The sequence below is a fragment of the Coregonus clupeaformis genome, chromosome 17 (genome assembly GCF_020615455.1).
Source record: "Coregonus clupeaformis isolate EN_2021a chromosome 17, ASM2061545v1, whole genome shotgun sequence".
In the NCBI taxonomy this organism is placed as follows: domain Eukaryota; kingdom Metazoa; phylum Chordata; class Actinopteri; order Salmoniformes; family Salmonidae; genus Coregonus; species Coregonus clupeaformis.
Genome location: NC_059208.1, coordinates 45,121,385 through 45,131,531, shown reverse-complemented (window position 1 = coordinate 45,131,531; position 10,147 = coordinate 45,121,385). Strand labels below are relative to the sequence as shown.

Here is a 10,147-nt window from a genome sequence, read left to right as displayed (position 1 = left end):
GTCATGTGTGATGATATGGACATTGGTTGTACTATGATTGACAAAGTTCTTCTTCTGTGGGTTTTATGGCAGACTACATCCAAAAGTTGTATTGTAGCCACCAACTGGACAATTTGAAACCAAAAAATAAATTTAAATAAATAAATCCATACTTAAGTGATCCTAACAAAAATAGTATATTGCCCAAACAAACAACTCCCACTTCTTCCTTCTTTTAGTTCTCCATATCTCCCTTCTCAGGCTCTAGGACCTGAGAAGGTGGTACAGCTTTTGCCAATATTCCATGTAACTCCTTTGCTGTGAAATCTTTCAGCCCCAGTAACCACTCTGCCGCAATCAGAATGATTTCAATCTTCCTAGATCTTTTCTCCACCTTGGCAGTGCCATTTATCACCATTGCGATGAAGGCCACAAAGTCCACCTTTTTAACCTTTAAAATGTCAGTATCCTCTTGGTGTAAGACAACCCCTGCAGCCTGCAGTGAAGGCCTATCCACTACCATGGACTCTTCTGGTGCAACATTCAAACCCTCAACCCTTTTCACAGCTTCTGCATATGAAATGCTCTGTACAACCCTGACTTTGCCACCTCATTCTCTTTTACCTTTGTGAGGCATTCAGAAGACGTGGCTTCATGATTCCCACCGCAATTACATGTCACATTTTCTTCACTTTTATAACACATGATATTTTCCACATCTTGTACATTTCGGCTTCTCCCTTCTGCAAACACTTTCTACATTACCAAAAGTTTTACAATGTTCACACTGCAATGTTCTTGGGATAAATGCTCTAACTCTGTAGTTAATATACCCTAACCGCACTTCATTAGGGAGAGGCTCTATTTCAAAAAACAAAAGAACAGATAAGCTCTTCACTTTTTCCCCATTCATCACTCGATTCATCCGACACTCCAAGAATATTTGTCATCTCTTCCAAATCAACTTCCCACGAAACGCCAGATAAAAACCCCTTAAGCGGTGCCCTGTTTCTGAAGCGACACACACAACACTTCAAACTTATCAACTCGATTAAGACACAACGCACATTCCTTCTGTTCCCCAGAATCACAAAAAATCAAAACAAGCCCGCCTCTCGTGATCCTCACATCCTTCACTTTACCAAGCACTCTCTCCACCAGTTTGGATAACTAAAATTGTTTCTTCAAGATTGGTACTCTGCTCAGCTGCTCCTTATTAACAAACCGTACTCCTACTAGATACGAAGGGTCATTCTCATCACTGTACCCTGCTCCGTTTTCCATTCTTTTGAACAATACTCCAATTCTCCTTGATTCCACCGCCATTGTATTTAGATTCCACTTCATCATCCGCTTCCGCCATGTTCGGTCTGACATCAAAGTGGACCGATGTACTACTTACATCGCATCAATGTATGTCCTCCTCGACCAATGACAAGGCCAGTTTCCGTCATATTCTGTTTATGTCCCGCCTTTAAATTGTCCACTATAGTCTTTTTTACGAAAGAGGAGCCGCAGGGTGACAGCGAGGGTCCTCTTCTCCACAACATATGGACTCTTTTATGTTTCTGTATTTTATTTGATCATTCTGTTTACTTGCACCATTTAGAAATATGGCTTCCTTTTTGTCGCTCGTCCCTGCTTTCACGTTATCGGTTGTCATATTTTCTGGCGCGGTAGTCGCACGGGGTGATGTGCTCGAGCTAGGGGACGCGGATTTCGATTACCTTGCAGCGGAGCACGACACGATGTTAGTGAAATTCTACGCTCCATGGTGAGAGAACAAAGTGAAACATTCCCTTATGTCTATAGCCATTGTAATTTCTAGACATGCAATGTAATTTAAGGCAAATATGTATGTACAGTATCTATTCTAGGCGACTGTCCAAGACATGTTCCGTTAGCCAGCTAGCTATATTCTCTGTATCAGCTGTCAAGCTCAAGGCAAGTAGCTACTGTATCAAGATAAGCTAGCTAGCTAGCAGCATGATGGCCGTTATGTGCAAACAGTATTTTAGTTATTTATATTATTTTTTCAAAATTGGCTATATGATGTCTTTATAACCCCAATTTGCTTATGAGTTTTACAGGTATAAGACATTTATACCCACGCATAACTATGGTATCAATTGCATTGCCTGTCACCTCATATTCAGTTCCTTGCATTATATCTCCAGTAATCTATTTTATCATTTGCTTCGCAGGTGTGGACATTGTAAGAAACTAGCCCCAGATTTTGAGACCGCAGCCACTCGACTGAAAGGGACAGTGCCACTTGCTAAGGTATGATATAGCTACCACACCACTCTGTCAGAATAGCTGCCAATTGATTTTGTTTACCTATTTAATTTCCATGTTATTTGAATGCATACCAAAATAACCAGGTGTTCAAACTCTTGCCTTCATGCAGAGTTACACAGTGTTAATTGGGAGTTGCGTGCATTACGTGTCACATTCTCACTGCACCTGCATAGGCTTGTTTCTCTGAGGTTAGTTAGGTGTGCTCTGGGAGGGAAAGGGCACATTGCAGCATGCTGCCAATTTGTGGTACAGTAGCTATTTATATAACCCTGGGATATTATGTGAAAGGGCTAATGTACTTTATATAGACTCCTTCCAAGTACACTACACAGTGATGTCGACGCGACTCTTGACTGCAGTAAGAAAGGCATCGACATCTGCGCCCATTCTACATAGCCTGGATTTCATTCAACATACGCTTACAATTATGTTTTGATTCTTGCTTGAAAAGTTGCTAAGATTATATTTGGTTGTGATCTTTGCAAAATAACTATTTTGGATGCAGCAGTTGTTAGCATGAATGCTAATGCTCATTGACATAGGCTGTAGCAAAAGCTAGCCAACGAGCCATTTTTCTGGTTGAAGTTGAAGTGTTTTTTAAGTATAATGCAGTTGATTTGCGATGATGACACAAACATTATATTAAGCAGGACATTCATACAAGCCTTAAAATCCAATTATAATCCAATAGCGGTGTGAAATGCACTCATAAGCAACATATACATTTCTTATTTTCTATAAGAACTCCCAAGTGTTCTGCCACCAACTTGCACACATCGCCCTCCTGCAGCAATTTCTGCAAACACAGAAAGGGGTCTATTGCCTCTGGCATTCTCTTTCTCCACAAATTTTTCACTCCTTTTGCTTTCTATAATTGTTTTACTGTGACTATCTATCCCTTTCTTTCTCTCTCCTTTCACACTTCCTCTCTCTCTACCTCCCTATCCTCTGTATCTCTTCAATCCATCTCACTCTCTCACCCCTCAGGTGGACTGCACAGCGAGCCCAGACACATGCGGGCGTTTCGGGGTCACAGGGTACCCCACGCTCAAGATCTTCAGAAACGGAGAAGACTCCTCGTCCTATGACGGACCACGCTCAGCAGGTGTGTGTGTGTGATTGAATGTTGTTAATTAAAGTACACTAATCATGTAGGCCTACTAATGCATTTGTCTGCATACACACAGATGGCATTGTCCACTACATGAAGAAGCAGGCTGGACCCAACTCTGTTACCCTGCGCAGAGAGGCAGACCTCGAGGCCTTTGTCAACAACTTTGACGCCAGTGTAGTGGGTAAGTAGTACTCTAGAAGAGTATAGATACCTGTTTGTTCTTAACTGAATCTTTGGCTCCCTGATTCTGTACTTTTCACATTGGCCATAATTTAATTTATGTCCACTGCTCTGAAAAACCTTGTGAGAGGTGAATGCAACATGGTGGAAGCCAACACAATAGCAGTGTTGGAAATGGCTAATGTACTTTCTCTCCATACTTCTCTCTCCCCTCTCAGGTTTCTTCTCTGGGCCTGACAGTGCTCAGCTGGCAGAGTTTCTGAAGGCGGCCGGTGTCATGAGGGAGCACTTCCGCTTCGCCCACACCATCGACATGGCCCTGGGCCTCAAACACGGGGTGGACACTGAGTGAGTGAGAGAGAGAGAAAGGGAGGGAGGAAGTGATAGAGAGATGGGGAGGGAGAGAATGGGAAGAAGGGAGCGTGATAGAGAGTGAGATCAAGATAACCCTGTTGAGTTCAATCAGGTGTCTTAGTGCTGGGCTAGAGCAAAATTGTGTACACCCAGAAATTGATTGAGAAACACTGCTATAGTGTGACTGTACATGGTGTGACCAACAGACTGATCAACTACTGTCTTATCTCTCTCCCCTGCATCTCTCCAGGAGTGTTCTGCTGTTCAGGCCCCCAAGGCTGAGCAGTAAGTTTGAGGAGAGCGTGCTGCGCTTCACTGAGACAGTCACCACCCACACACTGCGCCGCTTCATCAGAGACAACATGTAAGACTCCTACTCCCATCTGTCTACTCTAAATCTACCTGAATGTCTGTGTTACTTTAGTCTCTCTCTCTATCATATCATATCAGTCTCTCTTTTTCATATCCCTATCTCTCTTTCCCTCTCTATCGCTACTTGAGTGTCTAACATTATTGGTCTTCCTGTTTCCTTTGGTCAGTTTCGGAATGTGCCCCCATCTGACCAATGAGAACAGAGATAAGCTGAAGGGGCAGGACTTGTTGACTGCGTACTATGATTTGGACTACCTGCGGAATCCCAAAGGCTCCAACTATTGGAGGAACAGGTTGGTACACCTCCAATACCACAACACTTTAAACCACACTCGTATTAGATTACCCACAATTAATAGGAACTTTCTCTTTTATTTCAGTTCTGTTTTTCATTTGATACTGAATTCATAGTAGGTATGTTATTATTGTATTGGTTACAATTATGTTGCACTTGTTTTTTTAATGAGATGATATTGAAATACTATTATTATCTTACATGGTCATTGGGCAACGTAAAGTGTGACCAAGTAGTAATGTAGATATGTATATTCTCGTATTATTTATTTTGATTTAGATCTTTTGATACAGTACATATAATACCTGAACTCCAAATATTGTATACAAGGTGGTATATAAGTCTCTTATCATTATTATTAAATTTAGTTCATTCGCTTTTCTCAGGGTGATGAAGGTGGGTTATCAGTTTGCATCCCAGGGCCTGAGTTTTGCCGTGGCTAATCGCGGGGACTTTGTGGACGAGCTGGAGGAGGAGTTTGGTCTGGGTGCGTCGGACGGAGGAGATCTGCCCTTCGTAACCATCAGAACACGACAGGGCTTCAAGTACACCATGAGGGAGGAGTTCACGTGAGTTACAGACATAGAACCTCAACTAAGTCTAAAATCTGAGCTCTACCACATACAACTCTACTAATGATGTTTGTTGTTGAACCTATTTAACAGGCGAGATGGGAAGTCCCTGGAAAGATTCCTTGAGGATTACTTTGCTGGACGACTAAAACGTTACATCAAGTCGGAGCCCATACCTGAGAAAAACAAGGGTCCCGTCAAGGTATGTTTGTTGTTTGTCTATGTGTACGGGTGTGTGTGTGTATTTCTGTGTTATTATTCAATACTCAATCACAGTACATTTGTGTTTCTGATTTTGTTGTCACGACAATTCACAGTTATTTTCTCTGTTTGTGTGTGCACCCACTCACAGGTAGTGGTGGCAGAGTCATTTGAAGAGATTGTGAATGACCCTGAGAAGGATGTGCTGATTGAGTTCTATGCCCCCTGGTGTGGTCACTGTAAGAGCCTGGAGCCCAAGTACAAGGAGTTGGCAGAACAGGTGAGAAAGACTACACACTCATACACAGACTCACCAATTGCCACGGTTTACTATTATGGCTTTCCTCAGAACAATTGTATGCCATTGAAAATTGTAATTTGTCAATAAACTAAGGAAAAGAGCTAAAGCCAAGTAAAGCCCTTTGTTCTCATTGGTTATTTCTCCTGTTTTCCTCTCCCCTCAGCTCTACTCTGACCCTAATATTGTCATTGCCAAGATGGATGCCACAGCCAATGATGTTCCACAAGGCTTTGATGTGCAAGGGTGAGACATCACACTTTATCACCTGGTTATCCTATCCCTTCTATCAGCACTCACTTATCTTTCCATTCATTTTCTCCCTGTCTCTGGTCATTTATTCATTGTGTTTCTCTCGCTCTCTCTTTTATTGTTCTGTAGGTTTCCCACCATCTACTTTGCTCGGGCAGACAAGAAGGACCAGCCCAAACGATATGAGGTGAAGTCTCCCTACACTGTTATTACCATTTTACACAAGCAGACACAAACTAGTCATATACCAGTGTTTCCCCTATATTCATTTAGCAGCAGCGTCCCGCCACTCAAAAAAAATATTATTACAAATATATACAGTTTACATACACCTTAGCCAAATACATTTAAACTCAGTTTTTCACAATTCCTGACATTTAATCCTAGTAAAAATGTCCTGTCTTAGGTCAGTTAGGATCACCACTTTATTTTAAGAATGTGAAATGTCAGAATAATAGTAGAAATAATGATTTATTTCAGCTTTTATTTATTTCATCACATTCCCAGTGGGTCAGCAGTTTACATACACTCAATTACGGTAGTATTTGGTAGCATTGCCTTTAAATTGTTTAACTTGGGTCAAATGTTTTGGGTAGCCTTCCACAAGCTTCCCACAATAAGTTGGGTGAATTTTGGCCCATTCCTCCTGACAGAGCTGGTGTAACTGAGTCAGGTTTGTAGGCCTCCTTGCTCGCACACACTTTTTCAGTTCGGCCAACAAACTTTCTATAGGATTGAGGTCAGGGCTTTGTGATGGCCACTCCAATACCTTGACTTTGTTGTCCTTAAGCCATTTTGCCACAACTTTGGAAGTATGCTTTGGGTCATTGTCCATTGGGAAGACCCATTTGCGACGAAGCTTTAACTTCCTGACTGATGTCTTGAGATGTTGCTTCAATATATCCACATAATCTTCCTTCCTCATGATGCCATCTATTTTGTGAAGTGCACCAGTCCCTCCTGCAGCAAAGCACCCCCATAGCATGATGCTGCCACCCCCGTGCTTCACGGTTGGCATGGTGTTCTTCAGCTTGCAAGCAACCCCCTTTTTCCTCCAAACATAACGATGGTCATTATGGCCAAACAGCTATATTTTTGTTTAATCAGACCAGAGGACATTTCTCCAGAAAGTACGATCTTTGTCCCCATGTGCAGTTGCAAACCGTAGTCTGGCTTTTTTATGGTGGTTTTGGAGCAGTGGCTTCTTCCTTGCTGAGCGGCCTTTCTGGTTATGTCGATATAGGACTCGTTTTACTGTGGATATAGATACTTTTTTTCACCTGTTTCCACCAGCATCTTCATAAGGTCCTTTGCTGTTGTTCTGGGATTTATTTGCACTTTTCGCACCAAAGTACGTTCATCTCTAGGAGACAGAACGCGTCTACTTCCTGAGTGGTATGACGGCTGCGTGGTCCCATGGTGTTTATACTTGCGTACTATTGTTTGTACAAATGAACGTGGTACCTTCAGGCGTTTGTAAATTGTTCCCAAGGATGAACCAGACTTGTGGAGGTCTACAATTTATTTTCTGAGGTCTTGGCTGATTTCTTTTGATTTTCCCATGATGTCAAGCAAAGAGGCACTGAGTTTTGAAGGTAGGCCTTGAAATACATCCACAGGTGTTGACTCAAATGATGTCAATTAGCCTATCGGAAGCTTCTAAAGCCATGCCATCATTTTCTGGAATTTTCCAAGCTGTTTAAAGACACAGTCAACTTGGTGTATGTAAACTTCTGACCCACTGGAATTGTGATACAGTGAATTATAAGTAAAATAATCTGTCTGTAAACAGTTGTTGGAAAAATGACTTGTGTCACAAAGTAGATGTCCTAACCGACTTGCCAAAACTATAGTTTGTTTTCAAGAAATTTGTGGAGTGGTTGAAAAAAACGAGTTTTAATGACTCTAACCTAAACTTCAACTGTATATAGAGATTTTTTTGTATAAATAGATATTTCTGCCGAGACATGCTTTTAAAAGGATAGTGCACGATTTTCACAATGAAGCCCATTTCCTACTTACCCAGAGTGAAATGAACTCATGGATACCATTTCTATGTCTCTGTGTGCAGTTTGAAGGAAGTTGCTAACTGGCGTTAGCGCAATGACTAAAAGCAATGGCTCGCAAAACTACTTCTCCCACTACTTTTGCCACCATTGCTGAAAAGAATCCTAGGGGAAACACTGCACATACTGATGTATCAAAGATTGTATATGTCGGGTTACAAAGGGAGCTTACTATGTTTTCCTCTAATTCCAGGGACCCCGTGAAGTGAAGGACTTCATCAAGTACTTGAAGAGAGAAGCCTCGCACATCCCCGTTGTCAGTGGCGTGAGAGAAGACCTGTGAACAGAAGTTAGGCGATGGCAGGGGTGTATGATGGGAAATGTAGCCTGAGACCCCTGGAATTGCGGTTGTGGATACTCTGTTCTTGAAGAGTCACAACTTCTGATGAGATTATTTATTTCTGATGAAATAACACTCCAAAAACTCTACCTACAAAGTTTATTTCCTTGAAACAACAGATTTGAAAGAAATCCAAGTTTCACGATTGACTCTCCAGGAACAGAGCCCCATGTAATTGGTCAGGAGGAGGAGTAGGATTTCTATAGAACGTTGTTTCCCAAATTTGGTCCTGGGGATCCCAAGGGGTGCATGTTTTGGTTTTTGCCCTAGCACTACACAGTTGATTCAAATAATGAACTCATCATCAAGCTTTGATTATTTGAATCAGCTGTGTAGTGCTTGGGCAAAAAACAAAATGTGCACCCCTCGTGGTCCCCAAGACCGAGTTTGGGAAACGCTGCTATAGAAGAAGAGAAAACAATAAGTGAGGACTGCCAGCATCTAATGTTAAGTGACCTGGAAGAGAGATGAGGAGGCTGATTGTCTTGGCATAAGACTGAACCAAACCTTCCCAATTTCCATTCATAAAAGGCCAAAATCTAAATGGACATCAACGGCATCAACTCACCAAGGAGCAGTTTGGTGCAGGTTTGTCATGCATCAAATACCATGAGATAAATAGATGCTGAATAATGATACTGTAATAACACCTATTTGTTTCTATATAGATCTTGACTTACCGTCTCCTCTATCTCAGAACCATATGTCTTCCTCACCATCATAAGCCATACCATCCATTCCACCAATGATAACCCATCAACACCCTTAGATTGGCAGCTAATATTGAGCACTCTTTTGCAGTGGCATTTCACAAAGCAGGAACAAGGAGTTGGTCAGCTAACCTTGCTTGTGTAAAATAATCTGAAACGGCTCCATATTTCCTAGTTCCAAAAAAAAGTTCAGGCAGATATAAATACCCGCTGGTCTTTTTATATGTGCGCTTGAGCTACTGAGTTAGTGTCATTCCAGACAGCACCAACAACCAACCAACCACTCACTCCCGATCTATCTGCCTCCTGACTGCATACTAAACCCCAAACATCCCAAGCCATTCTCCTTTTTTTTGTCCATGCAAATATCAAATGAACCAAATTGGAAATACTGTAAAGGTAATATTCAGATTGGCAAAAATTACAAGTAGCCACCATGGTGTTTTTGAAAACAAATGTTTGCACCCTATGTTTTTGAATATTCAGGTTTCTATTTATGTTTCTATCATTATATGCCATTTTGCCAGGATTTTGTAGAGCAATTAACTTCTGAAAGGCGTGTACGATGTTTGGATGTGGCTATGAAGGACAGGTGTGTGTGTGTGTATATATATATATATATATATATATATATATATATTGTGTGTTATTTATCATATTTATTAAATAGAGTATGGGCAATACAGTAAGCAACATACTTTGTACATAATGTGTGAAAACATAATGGATATTTGCTATCTTAATGGTCTCTTTTTTGACGGAGCCTTATGATTTAGTGGTCCTCTGTAGCTCAATTGGTAGAGCATGGCGCTTGTAACGCCAGGGTAGTGGGTTCGATCCCCGGGACCACCCATACGAAAAAATGTATGCGCACATGACTGTAAGTCGCTTTGGATAAAAGCGTCTGCTAAATGGCATATTATTATATTATTATTATTATTATTTATTGATGTACATTTTATGTGTTGCAAGAGTTTTTCACACAGAGGACCCATTATCCTTACATTTTCTTTATTTTTGATCTGCTAAGAAATTGAGATATGTCTTTGGCGTTTTCTCACTTAAAAGATGCTGGTACCATTTTAAATAAATCTTTGTCTGACTTTTTTCTGG

General features: G+C 41.2%; 1 protein-coding gene across 2 annotated transcripts; it reads left to right on the top strand.

The window, feature by feature from the left end:
- Nucleotides 1–1,437: 1,437 nt before the first annotated feature.
- LOC121586899 (protein disulfide-isomerase A3) lies at nt 1,438–9,835 on the top strand. Of its 2 annotated transcripts, XR_006003983.1 has the most exons (14): nt 1,438–1,753; nt 2,184–2,262; nt 3,268–3,385; nt 3,468–3,575; nt 3,793–3,922; nt 4,179–4,292; nt 4,468–4,593; nt 4,982–5,164; nt 5,261–5,369; nt 5,520–5,648; nt 5,833–5,912; nt 6,048–6,105; nt 8,178–8,581; nt 9,811–9,835. XR_006003983.1 is itself a non-coding variant. In XM_041903939.1 (13 exons), exons 1-13 carry the CDS (start codon nt 1,593–1,595, stop codon nt 8,265–8,267), a joined length of 1,485 nt encoding a protein of 494 aa, XP_041759873.1. In that variant the 5' UTR covers nt 1,438–1,592; the 3' UTR covers nt 8,268–8,639. The 2 variants fall into 2 exon arrangements, 1 of the variants encoding a protein (XP_041759873.1); XM_041903939.1 differs by lacking the exon at nt 9,811–9,835 and having other exon boundaries at nt 8,178–8,639.
- Nucleotides 9,836–10,147: the final 312 nt, after the last annotated feature.

Bases quoted from the DNA above. Each gene is read 5' to 3' on its own strand.
- LOC121586899 (XM_041903939.1), top strand. From the start codon at position 1,593: ATGGCTTCCTTTTTGTCGCTCGTCCCTGCTTTCACGTTATCGGTTGTC. The intron at 4,594-4,981 runs GTTGGTACACCT...CGCTTTTCTCAG, and splicing joins TCCAACTATTGGAGGAACAG to GGTGATGAAGGTGGGTTATC. The intron at 5,649-5,832 runs GTGAGAAAGACT...CTCTCCCCTCAG, and splicing joins ACAAGGAGTTGGCAGAACAG to CTCTACTCTGACCCTAATAT.